The 25,015-nt window shown below is 40.4% G+C and overlaps 2 protein-coding genes across 4 annotated transcripts in view; one reads left to right on the plus strand and one right to left on the minus strand.

Moving 5' to 3' along the window:
- Window positions 1-852, plus strand: part of nbeab (neurobeachin b) — a gene marked incomplete at its 5' end in the record, with an annotated part of 383,543 nt that extends 382,691 nt beyond the window's left edge. The window contains one exon of the mRNA XM_080732091.1: window positions 36-852. Within this exon, the coding sequence (XP_080588217.1) occupies window positions 36-126 (91 nt within the window). The 3' untranslated portion in view covers window positions 127-852. The remainder of the gene's footprint in view (window positions 1-35) is intronic.
- Window positions 853-2,529: 1,677 nt separating this feature from the next.
- On the minus strand, window positions 2,530-24,616 carry dclk1b (doublecortin-like kinase 1b). Of its 3 annotated transcripts, none has more exons than XM_080732194.1 (16): window positions 24,456-24,616; window positions 23,660-24,041; window positions 22,742-23,088; window positions 13,037-13,136; window positions 11,876-11,995; window positions 11,664-11,743; window positions 10,103-10,190; window positions 9,127-9,296; window positions 8,775-8,894; window positions 8,488-8,634; window positions 7,812-7,945; window positions 7,558-7,635; window positions 6,653-6,749; window positions 6,441-6,521; window positions 6,187-6,300; window positions 2,530-5,024 (listed from the first exon to the last, which is right to left on the minus strand). In XM_080732194.1, exons 2-16 carry the CDS (start codon window positions 24,018-24,020, stop codon window positions 4,803-4,805), a joined length of 2,259 nt encoding a protein of 752 aa, XP_080588320.1. In that variant the 5' UTR covers window positions 24,021-24,041; window positions 24,456-24,616; the 3' UTR covers window positions 2,530-4,802. The 3 variants fall into 3 exon arrangements, with proteins under 3 accessions (XP_080588320.1, XP_080588319.1, XP_080588321.1); XM_080732193.1 differs by having other exon boundaries at window positions 11,664-11,758; window positions 24,456-24,614; XM_080732195.1 differs by lacking the exons at window positions 2,530-5,024; window positions 6,187-6,300 and having other exon boundaries at window positions 6,520-6,551; window positions 11,664-11,758.
- Window positions 24,617-25,015: the final 399 nt, after the last annotated feature.

A 25,015-nucleotide genomic window follows, 5' to 3' on the forward strand; every position in this document is an offset into this window, starting at 1 on the left:
GTGAATATTCACGCAATTGTTTTTGCCTCATGCAGGACTTTGATCACCGGCATGGCCTCTGGCAGTATCGTGGCATTTAATATAGATTTCAACCGTTGGCACTACGAGCATCAGAACAGGTATTGACATGGATGGCTGAACTGTTACAAGGGACACCTACCCACCAGGGATAGAGCTGCCTTGAAGAGGCTCCACAGAACACCTACAGTACCCAGCAGCGATAGAGCTGCCTTGAAGAGGCTCAACAGAAGCAGGTGGAGATCCAACAGACTAGAGAACACTATTTTCTTTTAACCACTTAAACTCTATATACTTCATTGTTGGTCAATAGAGAAAATAGCCTATCTACGAGCTTGTTTGCCTAATATGATATGCACAATAGGGATACTAGGGTTCAGGTGGTTAAGAGGTGTGCTTAGGCTCATTCACCCGGCCTTTTTTTGAGACCTTGTTGCTGTCTTTCAAAACTGCTGGACATTGTACTGTAATTTGGAGCCATTTTCTAACTTTGGTTGGTTGTAATGTCTTGCCTGAGCCCCAGCTGAAGCTTTTGCCCATGAGGATCAGTTGAACAGGTCTTGTTCTGATTGAGGAGAGACTGACATCAACCTAATCAGAAGGCCTAGAAAGAAGAAACCATTTCATTTCTGGAGAGGATACCATTCTAACGTCATGGTAAGTGAATAGCATACTTGATGTAAACTGTTACTCAATATTTGTTCCTATTTCAAACAAAAATGTATGTTCCTATTCAAACTAAAACAAAGCAAATCATCTGGTAGAAACATTTATACATTTATATGGCAGAAGCATATCTTACCCGGGACTCTTTTCTAGGGGAGAAGAAAGTTGAAAACCTGTACATTACATATCAATATCACGATTTCTTCCTGTAAAGGTTGAAATAATGCTGAAAATGACAAACGCTGTTACTGTAGATTAGCCACAATTTTGAGTTCAATCATTACCATAATAACCTGAACAATGTATACATATTCAAAAAGGTCTTATGCACTTACAAGTATTAGTTTATTATCATGCTTATCTTTTGTTAAAAGTGGTCTTAAGTATGTGACAAAAATGTAATGTTACTGTAAGTTGCTAATGTGCTCTGTCATATTATGCGTCATTTGTAAGATGTTTTTAATCACATCAACAAAAAGAATATTAAATTGTGATATTTCCATACCATATTTATTTAAAATAGATAACTATTTTGTTTATGAACGAAGGCAAGGAATTCATATTCCTTTTGTTTGTATTATGTAAAAGTAAATGAAATGAAACATATCCAGAGGTTCGAATGGCAGACTTGGTGAATAAGATCTCATGGTTGCATTTGTGTTTGTTCTGGGACTGTGAAACGTTATATGAAGGAAATGCTATTCTTTTTTTTAGTAAAAAGATGACTGCCATTCACAAACTGTCATTTATATTCGGAGACATATTTTTCTCAATATTTCAGTTGGTTGTGGAAACATTCTTATTACTGTTATTTGTATAACAAACTACTAATTGTAATTCAACTACCCAATTTTTGCACAGATGTTTTGCTTCTCCATCTTAAGGCCTCTTAAGTCTTTGAAAGCGTGAACACAAGTGTATCGTTCTACCATCATGCATTGTTAATTAAGCAATATGACTATGTAGCCCGTAATGCCCGAGAAAGGCTTTCAGCTCTTGTGTGACAAAACAAAAAACGAACAAAAATTCTAAAAAGCCTCACAGACTATTTTATGGTTATATAGAAAATATTGTATTGTGGAGAAACTGTAAAAATTTAGCTCACTGCAAGTTGACAAATTGCCAGAGCAGAAATATGCAAATACAATTTTGAGTATAGATTTTGCAACAAGACACCCTTCCCAAAGCCAAATTTGTGCATTCAAGGAGGTGCTCAAAGTCTTTCCTCCCCTTTAATGTTCATCCATTGACATTTTAGAATCATCAGAAATATATGACAATGATCATTTTGTCAAATACTTTGAGTTGCATTTTATTTTTTTACATTTTAAGAGATCTTTTCATATGATTTATACATTTAAACTGCATTATCTTAAGCTACTGAAGAAACAGTATGCATTGTAACATTAAATTATGCCAATATATAAAGTAAAAACACTGTAAAATGGCGTTCAGTTTTTTTGTATTTATAATAAAATTAAAGACATCTACCTTTATCAGGATTATTTCTACTCATTTGTGTATTGTCTACTTTTAAGACTTTGAATTCAACTTTTTTTAATTTCATTAAAAAAACTTTCACCATGTAGAATATGGAAACACTGTGTACAAAACAAAGTAGGCTATAGCTGCTAGACTAGACACCAGAGAGCTCATTAGTTCAGAGGCGTTGCAGTTGGGTTATACTGCCATCTAGTGTTATTTGTTGTGTAGACTCACAAAATCAGAGCAGTTTACTAAAAAAGTAAGTAAATGACTCAGAAATTGATCAAATCATTTATTCAAGGGTTTTGCTTTCTGTCAAGGCTATTATTGTTGAAGTTTTCAAGACATTAGTGGTTTAGATTTTTCCTATGGCCTAGAAAGTAGTGTTCACTACTGGTGCTTGCCCTTATTTAGATAATTTCCTGTCTTTACATGTAATGGGATATGGATGAATATACAACATTCACATACTTCAAATGAGATCCCTAATCATCTTTCGCAGCCAAAACAGTCAGCAGAGGAACCCATATCCATTTGTTTTCCATTTCTATCAGAACAGAACCGTAGTCACATCAGATGATTTCTCTCTATATTCCTGAAAGGAGATGAAAATGAACCTGAAATTAGCTAAAACATTCTCTACACAGCAACATCAGAACTCTACTTGTGCTTTTTGGTTCCTCCTTTCATCAGTAGACCCCAATCCAGACGACTGTCAATAGGATTGTAAAGTAACCTTTTACGATACATATTTACATTGCTTGACTCAGTCGTGGCACGACGACTAAACCTGCTCTCACTGTATTACATTCAGCTAGACAGAAGCAGTAACAGAAATATTGTACATACAAAACCGATGAGTGTATTGAACAGGAGACTAGAACATTTCTTTTAGAAAGCATACAGTATCTTGTAGGACACATGCAGATTACAACATCTTATGTAGGAAAAAGGACATTCATAGCCATGAATATTTGGACTATAGTGGACCTTTTCAGTGGGTTCGACCAATATATGAATTTTTCAGAGACCATATATACACACTCATTACTTTTGAGTCACTGAAAGAAACTGTCCAAGAACAAAATAGCATTGTGTGATGTGATTAATGTGATTGAACTGGAAGCACTTTTAGCATCATTTCACTGCTGTCGTTCTTTAGGTACTATAGGCTATATTGAATTGAATTATAAAATCCCAAAATGTGTGTCTATGGGCTGCCCACAATGCTGACATCCTCACTAATAATCATTGTAAGGATGAATTTGACTCTGTGCTCATGGCATTACAACTAATTGCACTTATTCCAATTGTGCCAGGCTTTGTGCAAGTGCTACAATCAACTAGAGCGGACATTCATCTGTATCACTGCTAGTTAATTCACACTGCAGACAAAACTCAAGTTTCAGACATCCTTTCTGTCAGAGCAGATAATACAGGTTATGTAAGTCAATGGTTCTCAAAGTGGTGTCCAGGGGTCCTTGAGGGGGTTCCAGGGGGTCCTCTGCTGAATGGGTTCATATAGCCACCCAATAGGTTTAAGCCTATATAACGTTGACTATTTGAAAATGGACCATTTACAGATTTATTTTCAAGTAATCAAAGAAATAAGGGAGTTTGAATATTTTTTAAACGTTAACACATATCTTGTATTGTGATCCCTGGCAGCTGGCACAAAATATTTTCAGATGGGGGTCCACAGCCAAATACATATTAATTTGGGGGTCCTTGACATGAACATGTTTGAGAACCACTGATGTACATCTCATCATCAAAGCACTCATAAACACTACTATACTAGTCATATAGTATAGCACCTCAACATGCATTTGATGAGGTATATGAACAACATTCTTGCACAACAAATTATGGCAACACAATACTTGTCATGTCATTGCTTATGAAATAATATAGCAGCACATCCTGACACTTTGTTTTCAGTCCTCCAACAGTGTGGAGTGTTTACTGCACAGGGTACAAACTTTACCTACTGTACTTATTGTTGACTGACCTTTTTGACGGGGAGTTATCAATTTGTTAATACAGTATATCAATACAAATATGCACTGGATGAATTAAAACCACTCCAAACTACATACTGAAATCCATTCCACAACTGAAGACTGAGTTGGAAGATTTTGACCAAAAACGAGTGCATGTATTTGTCAAAAGCCAAGGTTTCCATTTGCAGTTCAATTGATAGTATTCACAATCTCCTTCAGTGTTTTAAGTGACATGTAGTACCTCTGCAAAATACAATAATTCACCACCACCTAGAGGCTTCTTACATAATACAGTGGACCAAATTATGTTTAAAAACAGTTCTTTGACAGCTTGAAAAGAAAAAAAAAAAAAAAAAAAAAAGACCCTGTAAAACCCAGATTTCTATTTTTATTTCTTATCAACATGCTTTTAATAGGGTATACTCTCAGGTCAGCACAGAGCACAGACCTGCATTGTCAGTACAAGAATCAAAATGAAAACCTAGTTGACCATATTCACACACTGTCCATTTTACCTTTACATCATACGCTGACCAAACGGGTTTGATGCAAGAGAAAAATGGCCGCTGACGTAATATACTCACTGTCGGTTCCAATACCTTCCTGTAGGTGTGTGCTGCATTGGGGCTTCTAGAATGGGGAAGTGGGCGAGCGAACGGTGTCAGCCGAGTTTGGGGAGTAGTCCTCAGACTCTGATGTGAACTCGGCGGGTGAGACACCACTAGCGTTGGCGCTGTGGCCGGCGCCAGAGCCGGCAGGGAAGCCGCTTGGTGGAGTGGTGTGAGGCTTGGGCTTCATGTCCTGATGCTGTCTTTTTCGGAACCCCTGTTTCTCCTTATCAAGTGGTGTGGTCTGAGAGAGCGACATCAGGGTAGAGTTAACAGCCATTACGTTCTCCACAGGAACACAAAGCCAAGGGGTTGAGTTTCCACTACAGAACCAGGCACTCTATATACTTACAAAATACAAATAGTAAAAATAGCTGATCTACATGCTCATAATGTGTTGCATCGTGATGAGAGTTGTAGATCTTCTATTTGCTATTTTTGACAAATACGTTAAAAAAATAAAATAAAATATGCCCGGAATACAAGGTCATTTTATAGCATTGTTAAATTGTGATATTATCAAACTCATATAGCATATCTCTGCTGTCGGGCCGAAACCTCCTAACTCCAAAATGTAAATTCTCTGGAAAATTAGCTCAAGTGGAGTTAGGAGGTTTTAACCGAAGGGCTTTTTACTACTTTTCATTGGTTTAATATTATTTTAACCAACACACAGACGTCAAGGGTGTTCAATAGCACAGATTTATGAAAAAAAGAGAGGACCAATTGGATGGAGTTAGCTGGTTTGGCAGAAAGTGTGGAGTTAGGAGGTTTTGTCCCAAGCACTTTTTACTACTTTCCATTGGTTCAATATAATTTTAACCAACACTCGGGTGTTCAATAGCCCTGATTTATGCCAAAAACTCAAAAACCTCAATGGAGTTAAAAGGTTTTGGCCAGAGACGATATCAAACATAACAGACAGTCTACATTTCCCAAAAGGAAATGCATGCATTTAATTCAGTCTGACTAGAAGCAGGGATATAAAAAACAGAGGAATAAAAAAAGGATTGTAACTCTGTGTGTGTGTGTGTGTGTGTGTGTGTGTGTGTGTGTGTGTGTGTGTGTGTGTGTGTGTGTGTGTGGGTGTGTGTCTATATAGCGCCATTATCCAAAGCACTTTACAATGTGCATTACATCCACTAATCTCTCAGCACCACTGCCTTAAACCACACCGATGCCGGAGGAAACCATGCAGTTAGGGGTTCAGTGTCTTGCTCAAGGACCGATCGACAGGGGGAGCCTAGCAACCTTTTTATTCCCAAGCGACCACTCTACCTCCTGAGCCACTGCTGTGTGTGTGTGTGTGTGTGTGTGTGTGTGTGTGTGTGTGTGTGTGTGTGTGTGTGTGTGTGTGTGTGTGTGTGTGTGTGTGTGTGTGTGTGTGTGTGTGTGTGTGTTCTTACTGTAAGAACTGACACTCCTGCTGAAGTGTTACTAAGTTTTGGTCCAGTATTGAAGTGCATCCTGATCTTCCCAGCTACATGTAGCTGATAGTCGTTTTCTGACAGCCCTTCATCCTAAAAACAAAAACAAAAAAACAAGCGCAACACAGCAAAAGGTCTTAACGCTGCAAGTGTTTTTCTTTTAATGTTTCACCTTTTGTTGTACAGCAGCCAAACCCTCTCCTTATTTCAATGTGTCACTTTGCCATGCTTACCTTGACCCAGGGGTGGTCCAGAACTTGTACAGCTGTGTACCTCTGGTCAGCCTGTACCTGCAGCATCCCAGTGATAAGCCCCTAAAGACACATGAGCCACAGTCAAATGACCTGCCATCAGCACAGACATGAGACGATTTAAAATATAAATATTTAAAAGAACATTTGAAAATGCAAAATATCATTTGCAGTTTGCACTCCTGGCCACTCACCTTGGCTTTGTCTGACACATTCTCCCAGTATGGCAAAGGGAATTCTAGTTGGCCCTTCATTATCTGGTCAAAGAGAACATCCTGGTCTTCATTGGTGCTAAGGAAATGAAGAACCAACGGTCTTTCATTATGATCAATATCTAATCTATCTTGTCTGCATGGTAACAACATGAACTGATTACAAGCAATGCCATTTGAGTTGTGGCCACAAGAGGGAGGCAAAGTCCATATAAATATATTATATTGCTCAGGGACATGTCAGACAGCCTGACAGACAAACAGGCTGACAGACAAACATGTTTGAAGCAGTCATACGACACAAGCAAATAAAGCCTCTTCTTTGTGTTCTATAATCAATTCAGCAGTAGCCCAGTTGATTAGTCAGTGAAGTGGACAACAACTTTCAAGAACCAGTAGGACAAAACAGTGCTTCCCAACCTTATCTGGATCAGAGCCCCCTTGAAAATCTCAAAGTGTTTGTGACGCACGCATCAGACCACTTTGTTGTGGGTGGGCCAAGTGCATTTCCAGAGCATATTTATTTTAATCGTCCATCAATCAATTGTGTTCTGGCTTGGATCAACGAACCTAACATACTTTAAAGGACATTTACGCCCTAAATAACATCTAGGCTCATTTTCCTGCTTATATTGATCCCAAAAAACTGTCCATTGGGTCTATTATGCAGAAATGCCCCTGTTGTCCAGTTTCCCCAGCATAACCCAGCAGCCTTCATATCATAGAGTAGAGCCCATAAGCCTATCTCTTTTACACCATTTGTTGCGGCCAAAAATGTGTTTTTCGCAATCAAAAGAATCTTAGTATCTTGTTATTTTAAGAGTCCCACTTGCAATATCCTCACAGATTGGGAATCACTGTTCTAAAATATAGCCAGACACACTTACCCACGGAAAGGAGGGAAGCCACACAGCAAAATATAAGTGATGATACCAGCTGCCCAGATGTCAACCTTGATGCCATATCTGTTATTGAAGGGGAGGGAACACATTAGATGGCAAAACAATATATAAAGATATCACTTAATAGCTTCAGACAATGTTGTTTTCTTATCAATTGTGATTATCATTGTCCCCCACTGTAAACGTCCCCAATAATAATCATAACCAGTGTCACTGGTTCTTCTGGTCTTCTGACTCACCCCGACTCAGCAATGATCTCTGGTGCTACATAAGTTGGGGTCCCACACACATCATAGAGGGGTCCATCAACCAGTGCAGCCAAGCCGAAGTCCCCCAGCTTTAGAGATTTACTGCCATCTTGGTGCTCATATACCTGAATTAAATACAGTACACAGGGTAAAAAAAAACATTCATGACCCTATCAATGCAGGAAATTTGCAGTGCTCAAAATCTGCAGAGGTCTCTACTGGAGGATTGTGCAACATCTTCAGTGTATTGAAAACAGACCATTATTCATCTGGGAACCTTCACATGGAGTATTTAACATTTACTGTTTTCGGAAACTCATCAGCCAGCTGTATTCAATATTGTATATAGAAAATAAAAAACTGGGAAGTGGGAGATAATGGGGGGCAATAATACAATGTAAAAACTATACTATATATATTTGCTGCGGTACCCACCTACATTTGAGGAAATATCTTATTTTAGGCTGATGGTTTTTTACTGTATGTAGTCCTTAAAGGCCCAAAATGCTCTGAAATAATGCATTCGTTCCGTACCACTAGTAGAACTATAGGGTATGAGTTACACTCAGGTTATGGAGGGCATTGTGTGTTGATTGTGAGAGTGAGTGTCACCAAACAATAAATTAGACTGTTTAAAAAAAACACACTCTTGAAGATCCAGACATACCAGAAGGTTTTCTGGCTTGATGTCTCTATGCACAACGTTGAGGCTGTGCAGATACTTGATGGCACTGGCCAGATTGAACATCATAGAACTGGCATCCCGCTCTGTGTATTTGCTGGAGGAGGTGATAGCGTCAAATAAGTCTCCCCCCTAAGGATAGAGCAATTCACATTTGAGAAAAATGTGTGTATAATATGTGTTGTATAAAACATTTGAAAGTTGAAAGTGTTCTGGCCATGTTTTCTGACTTGTGAGATGTATTTGAAAGGATTATTTATGTTGGGAAATACCTTAACCAACTCCATGATGTGATAAAGCTCACTCTGAGTGTCCATCTCCTCAATCAATAACACAATGTTAGGATGTTTCACTCGCCGAAGGATTGATACTTCATTCTGGATCATGTGCTCCTGGAAGAGAAACAATAAGCAACTCGGCGTTACAAAAACTATAAGAGTTTAAGCTAGAGCTGTAGTATAAGATTTTTTTTTTATTTGTTTTTTATCTCAATTAAAGTAGTAATCTCAAAAATTAAATTGTATGAGGCTTTATTGTGACTATTGTGTATTATTTTAAATTAACTTAAATTTAAAATCAGTCACCCAAACTTTGTGAAATGAATGGTAAAGAGATCTCATGCACCTTTCCCCTGCATTTGCCTTTGTTGATGATCTTCAGAGCATACTCTCGTCCAGTGGACCTCTCCATACATTCTCGGACAACAGCAAAGTTCCCATCCCCTAATGTCCTCCCAACTTTGTATCTCTCTGCAATGGTTGCAGGAACTGAAGGGTACTCATCCATAAACTCAGCTGCAGATCCCAAACAAAATAGAAAGAAGGTTGAAGGATGTAGACTTATGTATGTGGTTCATTAAATCAGTGGTTTCAAAACAATTCATGTTCATGACACCTCTGTAAACAATTTTGGAAGTCAAGGGTAGAATCACAAAGCATTATTATGCCATATGGATTATGGACAAGAGCCGACATTGAAAGTATGGCAAAAATGATCCCCAAACATCATTATAATTATTATTGTCTATTGTATAATTGGTATTATTGAAGGGGTGAAATAATTGAAATAATAAATAATTTCTATTTTAAGATCATTCGTGAATTTCATGAATGTTATTATTGACAGCGTCTATCACAAGTTTCCCAAGTTATTCCCGTTGTTTGACACCACCACGCCCGAGTTTCTTTTTTTTCACTTCCTAGGCATGATCACAACATGGCAGCCATGTTTGTTTACATTTGAAGAAAACATAATGGCTGCTATCTCATGAATGCCTGAATGGATGGATGTCCAAGTGGATTCTTTTGTTTAAAAGCTGTGAACCGCATGCACACACGTGGTGCATGATCTGTGCATGGGCGTGCATGATCCATGCACTATGGATTACATGGCAGTAGGCCTATATGGAGAATTTGGCAGTTCAGCCTGAAAGTGGCCATCTTTAAAATGCAGCGAATGAGTTAAGCACAGGTTATCTCTAGACCCATAGGATTCTATGTTTTGGCTCATGAACAACTGGTCGGCCATGTTTTGTGGAATCGGTTTCATTTCTCTGAGGTTTAAACAAACTCTGGATAAGAATTCACACAAGAACACTTGCCTTCACTGCCAGCTCCATCGCCCTCATCCATTGAGCTGCACACTTTTGTAGATGCTAGAGACAGTGATGAGCCACTGTGCTGAGATCCCTGAGGGGAAACACGAAGTGAATAGATCTGATAGATGTTCAAAAATGAACAAAATTGTTTAACAAACTCACAACAGGTTTTGTTGCGACGGGGTGTGAGCTTGTAGATTGGCTATTTTCACCACAACAGTATAAATCAAACTTAAAGGACCACTTCAGCCATTTTCAACCCATCTTCACATAATTGGTCAACTGCTCAATAATGTGCATTATAACATTATTATATTACTATAATATTAATGCCTACTCTATGTCTCAGTGGAGAGCTGTGGACAATCTGAACATGCCTACCAGTAACATCTCGGGAGGCAGGTTTGGTCATTTTGAAACAAGAAAGACTGTACTTTCTACAGCCAACTTACAATATGCGTGTGCGCTTATAATGCCAGTATAATGGTAATTTTTGGGTAATTTTTCATGTATACTGTACTTTTACAGCCTGCACTGGTTTTAATAGACCACTAGAGAGCGCCATCGATAAAGCCATCACATCTGTGAACAGTCTTTGCTGTGGCTGATGCATTATTTGGAATCGCACATGAGTTCTGGGCAAACTCCGCCCAAGGAAGCTTTTGATTGGCTGAACTGGAGCTAGGGAGCGCTCCTTTTTGTTCGCTTGGACCGCGCGGAGGTGCGATCACCTAAACCTAACCCTAACCTTAACCTCAGTAAAACTATGCCTAACCCTAACCCTAACCCTAAACCTAACCTCACTGAAACTAATGCTGGTGAGTAACTAACCTGCCGACGGACGTGAAAACAAACGGCTCCGCCCAGAACTCATGTGCGATTCCAAATCAGGCGTGGTGCAGATGGGAAAGCAAGAGAGTCAGCGGCCCCATTGACTTGAATGGGGAAAACAGCGTGGGTCTAAACGGGAGCGGGGGCGCCCCAAGTGCGCGTGATCGTGCAATCAACCTATCGACTGGGCGGCTGGGACCGTATGTACACGCCACAGCCACTTTTTTCCGGATCAAAATCCGACAAACTGAAGCGGAGATACGGTTTAGTTTTGTTTGGCTACTATGGCTAATTTGGCCCATTCTAATCCTGAAGCGTTTCTCCATTTCCGGGTTACGTAATAGACGTCAGATCTTACGCAATCTCATGTAAAAGGCTGTGAAAATACAAAAAATACAGAAATTGATCAAAAAGGCGATGGATGGCAATCTGGCTCACTAGGATGTCCTAGAAAAGATGATAGAATCATATTTGGCTGAGAATGAGTTAGCAAAATCAGTAGGAGCCAATAGAGGGAGCAGAAAAGAGCATTCTGTGGCAAGTAAGTTGGTGTAAGGAATAACACAGTGCAGTATGTAGTTGGAAAAGGGACATCATAATTAAAGAGATATTACTTCTTCTGTCAGCACCTGATATTTTATAATTTGTATACATGTGCTTTTTGCAGAAAGTGACACTCGGCTGTTGCAAAAAAAAGGGAATAGTTTTGGATAATTGTATTTATTTCCCTTACCCGGCGTCGTCTGAGGCTAGCTGGACTGGTTGGAGAGGGGCTGGGTGATTTGCCTGATCGAGGGGTGGACAGTTGACTGCCTGCAGTCCCATTAGCTAGAGAGACAGCACAAATGCTACAAATAACCAAAATGGTGATGTAGTGGTATAGAAAATGAATTTCAATTATAATAATTCCTAACACAAACACACACACACACACACACAGATTACCTGAACCAAAAGATGAAGGAGACTTGCTCCTGCGTGACATTCCACCACTTCTAGGGGAGCAGCGACCCTGCATTGATGAGATTCGCCCATAAGATGTGGACTTGACCACCCTGCTGCACTCTGCAGAGAAAGCAATAAGGAAAGAAAATCTAAATGACACCAACAATGATTTGATTATTTGTACAGTTCATAGCCAGGACAGTTTGCTCCTCTGTCAAAAGCAGCCAGCACTGACAGGAGCAGAAAGCAAGTCACAGGTACAGGTCATTGTTGGTTATAACCAGTTTTCAATTTAGACATATTACAGTAAGTAGGTAATCATTTTTAATCAAGCTGTCCAATGACACTAGGAGAACTAGGCAGATTCAGAGTACTGTACATTGCAATGTTTCTGTCAACTGACTAACAAGAACAGAGTGAACTAAGCTAATGTAGCCCATGAAAGTGACAATTAATTTTGGATAACAAAATGCACACATAGATAATTTCATTTTAAACAATGGCAAGAATAATTTATCCAAAAGCCTTCATAGACGTCTTTAAGTATTTAGAGGTATCTATCTATCTACATTTTAGATAGATAGATACCTTTATTATCCCACTTTCATCCTAGTGGCCCTATTTTGGGCATGTCATTAAAAGGCCAAAACTTTGGGCACCCGTTGGCCTACCGGTCCAGGCGCATACCACTAGGCTCTGCTACCTGACAGGTCTCTCCCCCCAGTCTACTGTCCTATCAATAAAGGCATAAAAGCCCTAATACAAATCTTAAAGGAGTAGTTCACCCCCAAAATGACTTTTTTTCTATTGATTAGTCACGCCATGGAGACTAGAATTCAATAATATTTTTAGTTTTTTGTCGCACTAAAACAAAAATGTGATAACAATAAATTTACCCCCATTCGTTCCGGGGGAATTTTGTCTTAAAAACAAAAAATATTATTGAACTCTAGTCTCCATGGTGTGACTAATCAATAGAAAAAAAGTCATTTTGGGGGTGAACTACTCCTTTAAAAAAAAAATATATATATATATATATATATATATATATATATATATATATCAAAATTTACAGTATTTATATATATTTGTTTTTAAATAGCATATATACGCAATTACGCATATAGCGTGAATAGGACTCACCACTGTGAGAACACTTACCACTGTCATCCAAGAGGAAGTCGTCCTGGTAGCGGAACTTCTCAGGGCCACATGCAATGAATATATCATCCTCACCAAAGAAGTCCTGAAGGCATGCCACCTGGAAAACATGGAGATTAACACCCGTCAGTCACAATGCATTTGGTGCTTGTGTAAAGAACACTTTGCCATGTATCAACCGTATCTCACCCACAACCCTTTGTTTAGTTAACCCCAACCCTCTTTTTGAAGCTTACTTCATCCATTTTCACCAATACTCATTATAAGATGGTCCCATTTGTGTCAACTCAGAGACAGTCTGTCTCAGAGGAGGGTTGTGGACAGTACAGTTGCTAAGCAGGTTTCTAAACTGTACATCTAATAACTTTCTCTGAGACAGACTGAGTAGCAAAAAATGGTACCATCTTTTAATGAGTATTAATGAGGACCAATTACATAAAGATAGGTAAAACATGGGTGAAGTGGTCCTTTAACAATGGAAATCCTAGAATGTGTTGCCATTGTGCAGCTTTCCCATTAAAAACCATTGCAAACAAACAGGAGAAATACTTATTTGAACATTTATTTATTGAACAGAGATGGGTTTTCTGATCATTTAAACCACACCATGAGACAGGGAAGTACAAGTTACTTGTACGCAAGAGCGAAGTGACAAATTAACCAATTTGAATATTTGAATATTGTAGACAATTAACAGCACTAATTAGATTCCTGTTTTTAAGTTTATTACACAATTAATGATCATTGAAAATGGGGTAATGTAAGAGGAGGATTTGTGTTTTGGGGATCCAATACATCCTATAATCAAAGGTATAATAATGTTATAGGGTAAAATGCATCTGTTGTACATGATGACTGTTGAATAATACCAGATACTTCCAGGAGGTGGCAGTGTTGGCCTGCTACAATTGGCAGTAACTGAACTGTGGACTTCTGTGAAGAGAACCAAGAGAACCCATCTCCACAGAGGCAGCATCATCATAAATAAATTATATATATTTAGCCCTGACCTTCTACTCAGAAAGCTTAATTGATTGATGTGCTTTAACTATAGCAATGTGTCAGCAATTCCTCTACAAAATCACAACCTTGGTCTTAAGTAGTAGGGTGATATGGACCATCAATCCATGATGAAACGTTTCATTATTGATTGGATTAACACTTATACTACTGTAGATGGTATAGGGATTCATTTTGAAAGGATCCCTCCCTCAGTACAGTAATGTGTTCAAAGTATTTAGTGTCAGTAACTCAAGTTTTCTTACATTTTTCCTACAGAGAACTTTATCGGCAGATTCTCTGATTACCAAAGAACCACTGTGGCTTTATTTATAAAAAGGCAACACGTAGAGCAAACAATCCTGTAGTGAGCAGAAAATGCTGTCATATATGGTGATCACACAGCCAGTTAACCATATTATATCACTCCCATTCTTCCTGTAGGTAATTATACCACCATATTCTTCTTTTTCTTTTACAACGTTTTATAAAAGGAAGAAAGAAAGAAGAAAAAATAAACCGCAGGGAGCTGTCACTAGTAATGTTTATATACAGCAAATAAGGATATAATAAATATTTGCACAAATGATTTGCTTTGTCTAGATTTTTCTCCCAAATAATCTATGAATGTATTGTTTCAATAAGCAAAGAGGTGAGAGTGGGTGGTTAGCAGCGGAAGGGCATGAGTTTTCACTGTGATTTCAACCATAATATTTTAAGGTCAACACAAATGGCACATTTTCTGTGCAACCTCCCTTGGCTAACTGTCCCTGCCCCCAACACCCGTCCCAGTCAGTGTGATTCCATAGGGACCTGAGCCACACAGCCATCACCAAGGAGACCTGACAAGGTCCCAGCTGCATTAGAGACAATGAAAATGACAGAGCCATGTTAAAGATCCATTTGCAGGTCTGTTTTGGACAACATAAAGCACTGTAGGGGATATGACCTCTTCAGAAGCAATTAAGACTTTGGATACAAATATTGCATCAATGCATCTGCCCCGTTCTGTAAATAATATACAATACATTGATTATGGTCACAGGTTTAGTGGTGATTATGGTCACAGGTTTAGTGGTCAGACAGTGGCTATTGGAGGGAACAGGCCATTCATTCAAGGTCTCTGACCCAAGCTCTAATCACAGGCATAGCTCCACAGCAGTAAGTTCAATGTATAAGCCAGATAAAAAATGATGGTCTCAATCAGAGCCACTCCTAATCACTCTGGGTTGACAAAACATTCATTCAGTGATCACCTTCAGCGTCGTATCCACAACATTCAATGCTCAGATGATTCATACCCCTTGTTAGTTGTTTGTCACACAGTAGAACTATATCTAACCTGACACATCACCACCAGTCCTACCCTCCCGCAATGTGCTTGTGCACACATCCCGGCAAGCATTTATCAATATACAACACATTAAGAGTAGTTTTTACATTCTACCTGAGGAGATGTAGTATGCACACCTGAGTTTTATTGCGACCGTCAGGTCGCATTTACTATCAAAACCTCCACCGGCTGTCTGTCAGTCAGTCAGTCCGCCCGTCAGTCAGTCAGTCCGTCAGTCTGTCTGTCACGTCACACTTTTGCCCTACTCATATCTCCGCCATCGTTGCCCCTATCCATGTGAAATTTTCCACACACACTCCTTGACTGCCAAACCAGAACCTTCAGGACCTCCACGGACCCCCAGGGACCCCCTGCCACCGGTGGCAAATAGTGCAGAAATGACCAAATCAACACCCCAATTGGGCTACTCACGGGGAATTCCTGGGGACCACCGACTCCTGCTGCTCCAACAGTCCTTCACCTTCATTGGTTTAACTTTGCCACGCACCCTCCCCTCATTGGCCAAAACTTTATTTGGCTTTACTCAACCGTTTGTCGTACAAACTTCTGGGTGGTATCAATTGACTTGATTAAGAGTACTTCAGCTTAATTGGTTTACCTTTGCCCCGCCCCCTCCTATGATTGGCCGAAACTTTATTTGGCTTTTCTCATCAACCGTTTGTTGTACAAACTTCTGGGTGGTATCAATTGACTTGATTAAGAGTCCTTCACCTTAATTGGTTTAACTTAGCCCCGCCCCCTCCTCTGATTGGCCCAAACTTTATTTGGCTTTACTCATTAACTGTTTGTCGTACACACTTGTGGGTGGTGTCAATTAACAGTCTTTCACCTTAATTAGTTTAACTTTGCCCCGCCCCCTCCTCTGATTGGCCGCAGCTTTATTTGCCTTTACTCATCAACCGTTTCTCGTACAAACTTGTGGGTGGAACCAATGCCACTTACAGGCCTCTTTGTGTATACTGTGACCTGATGGTCGCTTATCTCCCGATTAGGGAGTCTTACTGGTACAGATATACGCAAAGGCTGATAATACAGGGAAAACTACTGTAATGTATATACTTGGAAGTTGTACTCTTATTAAAAGATAATGATGAGGACCTCTACATTTGAGTACTCAGAAGAATGGCAGGGGAACCAGTAAGACTCCCTAATCGGCCGGGAGATAAGCGACCGCCAGGTCGCATGATGTTGTCTGCAAAAAGCAACCTCATGGTGGCGCTAGAAGAGGGGCATGTGAGAAATCAGGGGCGGAGGTTGTGTTTTGCCAGCCAAGGAGTGTGTGTGCAAAGTTCGGCATGGATAGGGGCAACGGCGGCGGAGATAAGAGTAGGGCAAAAGTGTGACGTGGCGGACAGAGAGACGGACAGCCGGTGGAGCTTTTCATAGTTAACTTGCGACCTGATGGTCGCAATAAAGAAAGACATCTTACATGACCCTTCTGTGTGACAAAGAATGAACATAAACTCAGCACAAAAAGAAAGGAAACTTGGCTTCAGTCCATTATATCTCCCCTTTAATAATACCAATTTGTATTGTGTTTTATATCATTTTTATCGTTGATTTGTCATCTTTACAATGAGGTACAGCTTGGGGCATGGGGCATGTGTGGGTAGCACCAACCAAGATTTTGCCAAAATGGCTTGCAATACTGATCTGCTGGCATTTACTCTCGTTTTGGGCTTCCCTGACACCGAGCTTAAAATTAAAAAGTGTAAAAATGGCCAATATGTGTTGTTTTTTCTTTACCTTATTACTGTGGGAGAGTGCAACCATTCAATGCTCCAAGCAACAAAGGTGAACACCAAAAGAACAGTATTACAGGCCTGCCAGGCCATTTTGAATTTCTTTGGAGGGGCACTACCCACACGTTTGGCTGTGTTGCTCATTCCATGAATGCCAGATCCTTACAAGCTGTACCTCGTTGTAAAGGTGACAAATCAACAATAACAACGATATCAAACACAATAAGGATTGGTATTATTAAAGGGGAGATATAATGGACCGAAGTCAAGTTTCCTTTCTTTTTGTGCTGAGTTTATTATTTTACTGTGAGTGAGAACAGACGATACTAGATACAATCAGTTTCATGGAACGGTTTTCTATTCAAAGTGAGTTTGCATCACAAACTGAACCAAAATGAGCCAACAAGAGGCAAAGTAGCTCTATTACACTTTATTTGTTACATAACTGCTGCTGCATTGCCAGACGTGAATAATGGCTGGCTTCATGAGTGCAAGACGAGTCAGCGTTATGAACTGAAGTGCTCCATTCAGGACACACCTACAGATCAACAGCCTGCATTCCCTGTGGACTCAAAACACTTTAGGAAATAAGGCACAATAGCCTTTAAAAGCCATGCATTTTCAAGCAGTCATCTGAATCCACTGCTGTTGCTATTGCTATAATTAACTAAGCCTCCAGAAATCGTGACAATGATTTCTCACCTTCTATGCCGTCTCAGTTTAGAAAATAAGCTTTGCTAAAGAGCTGTCTTGAAACATTTAACTGAAAATACTGAAGATCCACCTTCCAGCAAACATGCTGCAGCTGAACCGTGAAATTAACTTATGAGGTACACCAGTGATTTCCAAAAGTTTTAGCTCGAGTCGAGACCCAAAAGAGAAATTATGTTTGCCTGGGACCAGCAGATCTACAAGCTCACAGTGCGGTGAAGCGCCGTGTTGTGAACTTGTAGATCGGCTATTTTCACTACTTAATTATTAATGGAATTCCTTAGATTTATATATGTGTGTGTGTGTGTGTGTGTGTGTGTGTGCGTGCGTGCGTGCGTGCGTGCGTGCGTTTTAATGTAGGAAAGAAAAATGGGAATTTTACTTGAGTAGTGACCCATAAAAATGGATTCCGACCCACTATTTTAACAGCAATGCATGCTGTCATTTTATCAGTCCTCCTCTGAAACTTTGGATACTGAAAAGAATTTTAAGGTAGAGAGAGGTACATTGAGCTCAAAAGCAGTAGCTATGGAGAGCCAGACATTCCCATCTCCTTCAATTTGTTGAGGGCTTACAAACCACAATTATTTTTGCATGATATAACAACAACAGGAATGGTATATAACCTCAGTGGAATAGGAGTTTCTTATAATGGACATCATTAAAAACACTTGTATCAATACAGATGATACAAGGTGTAATATTGGGCTTTATTTTATACCTGAATGCACCTGCACAAAAAACTAAAACCACGCACAAACGATAGTATACTACTAGCTCTATGCATCTATTTTTATCAGTTTTCCTCTCACTCCTCACCGCTCCATGCAAAGAAAACAGACACTTACCCAAAGCAATATTTATAATCTGGCCCATATCATCTATATTATTATTATTATTTAGTTTTACTTCATGCGGAGACCCTCAGAAATGTAATTTACAACGTTGATTGAGTGTTATCAAGTTGAATTTGGACAGATCTTCATTGAAATGGGTGGACCAGGTGCTGTGCTGCTGGTCAAAATTCATGCCTAATATCTCCTCATGTCCAAGAGACATCTGTTATCTTCACATATCAACGTAGTATTCATATGCTCACAATCAGTTAGATTGTTTAATTGTTTTATTAAAGATGTTACGGCTGTGCGCTCCTTGTGTCCGGAGCATGGTGGTGAGTCAGTCTGGTGACCTCTGACCCTTTATTGGGTTATGAGATTATCTAAATGGAGGGTATGCACATGCATAAAGTGAATGGCAAATCGAGTGGCAAAGTGAGTTTAATGTCGTTTAACATCGTTTAAAGCAATCAGATAGGACTTTACTTTTTGGATGTATGGGCTTTCAAGGCCAGAAAGTCATTTTTTTCCACTCAGTAGGCGTTACCACATAACTTCCTGGTAGGATGATTATGTCACGTGCAGCTATAGTAAGGAAATATCTGCTGCATCACTGCGCCGGCTCAAAGGACCAACTTGGACCTCGTCTTAAGCGCAAAACACAAAGCCTGTGTGTAAAATAGCAGTGCAACCTGATTGCACAAGACCACACAATATTATTTTGTAGATTCTAAACAACCTGGGCACCAGGCATAGAAATGACAACTGTGTCGGTCAGAAGATGAGGAAGATAGGGCCCATAGACTTATAGAAAGTGTTTCCATAAATTCTATACCCTGAGGGATTTTCACTTTAAAATCTGTTATTTTTGGCAAACAACACTGTCACACATAAAAGTATAAAGTGTTTAATAGTGTAGCTTAGGTGTGTTCACCTATCTCATGGCTGAGCAGTGAGCACCATAAATGGTAAATGGTGCATTGATATAGCGCTTTTATCCAAGCGCTTTACAATGTGCTCCCATTCACACACACAAATTCATACACCGGTGGCGGTGGAAACCATGCAAGGCACCAACCTGCTCAACGGGAGCAACTCAGGGTTCAGTGTCTTGCCCAAGGACACTTCAACATGTAGACAGGAGGAGCCGGGATTTGAACAGCCGACCTATGGATCATTGGCCAACGTGCTATACCTCCTGAGCTACAGCGGCCCATGACATGGTGACTCAGCAATATAGAGGAACTGTACTGTCATCATGAGAGTCAGTGCTACAGAACAGCTTGCACTCAGTGCCAACCATTTTACAGAATCAGGGTACAAAGAGTTCTTATGCAAATAACAAAGATATCAGTCACGTGTGATACAACAGCACAACCAGAGATGCTTGTGAAATAAATTGAATAAACATAAATACACTGAATCAATTAAATATCTAAATCAATGTGAAAATGACTGCAATCGGTCAGGGTATTTTACTAGCCAAGTGCAACAACATCTATAATGTTCTCAATAACAAATATCTAGCTATGTTACTGTCAGACATAATCACTGTTAAATGCCAATGTAATTTATTTATGGTATTCGTTTCTGGGTTTGTTTGCTCTTTTGTCTTGGGACCAAAAGTGCGAGGAGGTCACTTAGCAAAGGGTAAAGACCCCTGAAAACAGGACCTCTGTTGCCAAAGAAAGGTGATTATCTAGCCAGATGGAATCACCCCAGGACCACAAGAGGATGAAAAGTAGACCAAAGAATCTCGTGGTCTGGCCACAGCTCATTAGGAAATTATGTTGGGCACTAAAAATCGTCTAGCTGAAGACGAAAAGACAATTTACAGCAGCAAATAGTTTGTGACAGGCAGATTCTTGGCAGCGTCTATTTGGACCAGTTAAATTTTGAGCTTTTGGAGCTACTGTGTGAAAGTGCACTTACTGAATGCACAGGGTCAATAAAATGACAAAACCAAAATTATTCGACCAATATGAAGAATTATGCAATTATGCATCACTATGAAAACAGACAGATTTCAAGAGAGTTCAGTGCTGTGTACTACAGTATCTAGGGACTCAGTCTGAGCCATGTCCCCACAGAATCATGGGATATTGTCGCCGTACAGTATGATGATAGTGACAGACCAACCACTGCATATATGAGCTCTCTCACACTACACACTACACACATACAGTCCTGACATCACTACTGCACCGCTCTGCCGCAGAGGCCGTTCCTTAGCAACCAGCCTGGGCAATCATGTCACCATAGAAACCGTCAGAGGGAGGGAAAAAAAGAGAGGGAACTCACTATTTTTTGGTAACTATACCAATATGGAGGAGAGGTGAGAGTTTATAAATGGTTTTAATATCTCTAGAGAGTTTAATTAATTCTCTCATTCTTAATGAGCATGAGCCATCAGTCACGTGGCTATTATGAAACAATGTAATTCCAATAAAGAAAAGATAAAACAGAGTAAAGCAGCAAGCAGCAACCTCACAAAGCAAGACTGGATATCCTGTTTGTCAGATCAAATTGCTTGGCTGGGCCTGGAAATACTGTAGGCTGCAGCTCACTAATGTGTGCAACCCTAGGAGTGAATAGCCATTTAATACTGTGCTACTGTTTGCAATGAGACTATGCGACTGTTTGCAATGAGACACGAGTCCCAGAAACCCATTTCTCCTTGCAAACACTCCTAATTGCATTCCAACCCACTGCAAGTCTCACTGGACGAAAAAGGAATCCTCCCAGACACAAAGAGAAAGGGAACAGGTCCCTTCAAAGACAGTTTAGTAGCACATTTCTATTTTTGTCTAATATAAGAGTAATAGACACTTCAAAAACCCCACAAAGTTTGTCACATGACTGTCACTCAACAGATTTTAAATTAGGCTTTAAAATGCTGAATGTTTAGTGAAACAAAGTACTTCTGTGCTGTGCTTCCCAGCTCCAGTCGAATTAGTCCTCAAAGGTATTTTTTTCCTTTTGCTACTATAACATAAAATAATACATAAATAAATAAACAAACAAACAAATAAATCACACCTAGTGTGAAGTGAGCAGTGCCATTTGTGAGTTAATTTCATTAAGCGTCCCACTGAGCTTGGCCAATGTGACCCTGGGCTTACAACAAACTTTTGGACAAAGCCAGATGTTGGAGCTTAACTCCTTCCAGGAGCACCACTTAAAATTAATGATAAGTGGAATATGCTGCTTTGTTTTGGTGTTTGATTACATGTAGAAGCTAACTTATAGCTGAGCAGGGGAGGGACTGTTAACATGTGTGGACTGTGGATGTCTCCTCACCATGTGACTACAGTATATGTGCAACAGAATGATGGGGTTCCTCTGAGGAAAAGGACAGAACTTTCTGCCTGCTGTTGTGCAACTACCAACTACAGTAGCTTTACCTTAAAAAAGACTAAAAGCAGCTGATTCCCCAAACAAAAAATAACCAAATATATATTAAACCATTTTCAATATTGAAATATGTTATTAATATACCTATATTGAAAATGGGTGGTCTTCCCCTTTAAGCATTTAACATATCGTCGCTGTCCGGCAGAAACCTTGTATCTCAAAGTTTCAAATGTTCATGTTTTTTCCCCGTAAATGGGAGCCCTGATGGAAGCCGCAAGGTTCTCAGTTTGATCCAGGTCTCCCACAGAGTAAGTGTCAAAGTGTCCTTGAGCAAGACTCTGAACTTCCGATGTGCAGGTTAGTACTTGCATGGTTTCCTCCGCCATCGGTGTATGAATGTGTGTGTGAATGTGCATGGGTGAATGCAAAGCACAATCTATGTAAAGCGCTTTGCATAAAAAGCGCTATATAAATGCACCATTTAGATGACCATTTATAGCTCTAGACTTGGACTGCATGTGCAATGCATACATAAGGTACATGGTTGCACACATAATAGCCACTATATCTGTTATTGTTGTATGGTACAATACATAGAGTATTCAAAAGATAATAGCTTATAGGGAATTTACAGAAGTGCTCTAACTAATGGGGCAGCTGTGGGAGAGGTTCAAAATGCAATACCAATAACATTTTAAATAGTTCTTACCATCTTGCCGTCCACGGTGTACAGCCTTTTGACCACTCCAGAGTCCAGTTTTACGGCTTCAGTGATGTCAGTCAGGACTTGCTCAAAAGAGTGGGCTGTCTTCTTGTTGAGCAGGATCCGCACGGCCTTGCGGGGCTTAACCCCGCTGCGGATAATGGTCACCAGTTTGGGCCTAATGAAGTCCTTGCTCTCCTTTATTTCAGGGGATTCAGCCTTGGCACTGCCAAGGGAAGAAGGGGAGCGGCAGGTTGCTGCTGTCCGGGCTCCGACTGCCCAGTTGGGATTTACATTCTTGGTGTAGTCAAGTTTCTTGTAGGGCTCTATGGATCCACAAACATAACTCTCACCTGCAGGTAATAGGAAAACATTATCAGGTTTCACAAAAGTACAGAAGACCATGCCATTCAAGATCACACAGATCAAACCGTTATAGAATATACAAGTTTCGGCGTGGTGGTCCGGGCACCCTAAAGGCCTCTCCATACTTCGACCGAAATGTTCGGTGAGTTGTGTTTTCCAACGTGCAAATTTCCGAACTCTCGTTCGGTCCAATGCTTTTCAGAAGTCCCGAGGGATATAATTTTATGGTAGAAAAGGACCTTTTGACCAAAAACGGTGGTTTCGGTCGAAGTATGGAGAGGCCTTAAGTTGCAACCCCTGCCTGACAGCGTGTCGTGGGTTTGAATCTCGATCCCCATGACCTTTGCTGCGTGTCACTCGTCATCTCCCTCCCCATTTCCTGTCAGTTTACTGTCCTATCAATAAAGGCAAAAGGCATAACCCCCCCCCCCCCCCCCCCCCGTTCTGTTTGAACTTTGATCATAGGAACAGGACATGTTTTGTGAAATGACTGACTTTCGATAATAATATAATAATGAAAGAAAAACCAAGGAAAGCCCCTTCAGGAGCACTGCTCACCTTCCACCAGCTGGTCCATGCTGGTAATCTTAGTTGTCCCATCAATAGAGTAAATGGTCCGCACTCCCTGGGGCAAGTTGACGTTGTCAGACAGAGCTCTAGTGAGGTCAGCCAGGAGGGCATCTATGGATCGGAACCTCTCCTGAGAAATAGCATATACAATCCCCTTGAAGTAGCGGTCTCCGTTGCGGTAGAAACGAACCTTCCTGGCCTTTTTCTCCATGCTCAGAGTTTGAAGCGTTTTGGTTCTGTACAGGCTACAATGAGCACTGTGAGTGGGACTGGGCAGTCCATTACCTCTTGAGCCCCTTCGGGTGTATCTCTGAGCTTTGTCTCGCTCATCAAAATGCTCCAATTCCATTATTGCTGAGTGATGTAACACCTAGAGAATAAAGGAGAGTCACTACATTTGGAATTAACGCTTGCACAGTAGTACAGGCTCTCACAGAGTGCATTCTAACTGTCTTGTGTCAGCATAGATGCTGACACATCTCAGGCACTGATGATGATGCAGGCTTTGATGCTGCTGCTAGGCTACTGTTTGCACACATTATGAAGTAACATGTCACACCCATTCCATGCTCCCCCACTGTGACTTGACTTCACTGCATCCTTATATGCCATGCATTTCACCCAAGCTTACAACAGATCACACATGTGCAACAATGCAATCACACAAACCAGAACCTTTGATTTTAAACAAATAACAACAATAACAAGGTAATAGCCAGGTACAATCGGACAAAATATGGCATACAACATTCCATGCAGCATCTTGTTCCCTCTGCATTCTTACCTTTTAAGAGAAAGGAGATGCTTTCAAGCGTCCAGTGTTGTCAATTTTTCATTCATTTATTTGATGCCTCACATGAACCACGCGTCCCTTTGTTGCCCTGTGATAGTGCGCCTGCTCGTGTGTCTACAGTCTGCGCTGCAGCGTGTGAGAGACAGAGAGAGAGAGAGAGGAGGCAGGGCTGGAGCTGGTGTCTCCCCCCGTTCCGTTGCAGTGATTTACATTGGACCGTTCTTTTTTTGCTGGGAAGGGTGGCAACCCTCTCTCGGGCACGTTTCTACCACGCGGCTCGCGCGCCCCCACTGTTTCATCGGTGCGCGCAAGCCAGGTGCAAGTGTTCGTTCAATGCGCGGTCATGTTTTTACACACACACGCACACACGCACGCACGCATGCACGCACACACAAAATTAAAATAAAAACTATAAAATATTAAAATGTAGCCTATAGCTGCCACAAATTGTAGGCTAATCACAATGTATTCCACCACTCCTTTAACATTGCTGTTTTGGCAAATTGTGATAAGCTACACATAATTCCAGACCAGTGAATCTTGTCTTGGAT

This window comes from Nannobrachium achirus, assembly GCF_963921795.1.
Source record: "Nannobrachium achirus genome assembly, chromosome: 8".
Classification (NCBI taxonomy): Eukaryota; Metazoa; Chordata; class Actinopteri; order Myctophiformes; family Myctophidae; genus Nannobrachium; species Nannobrachium achirus.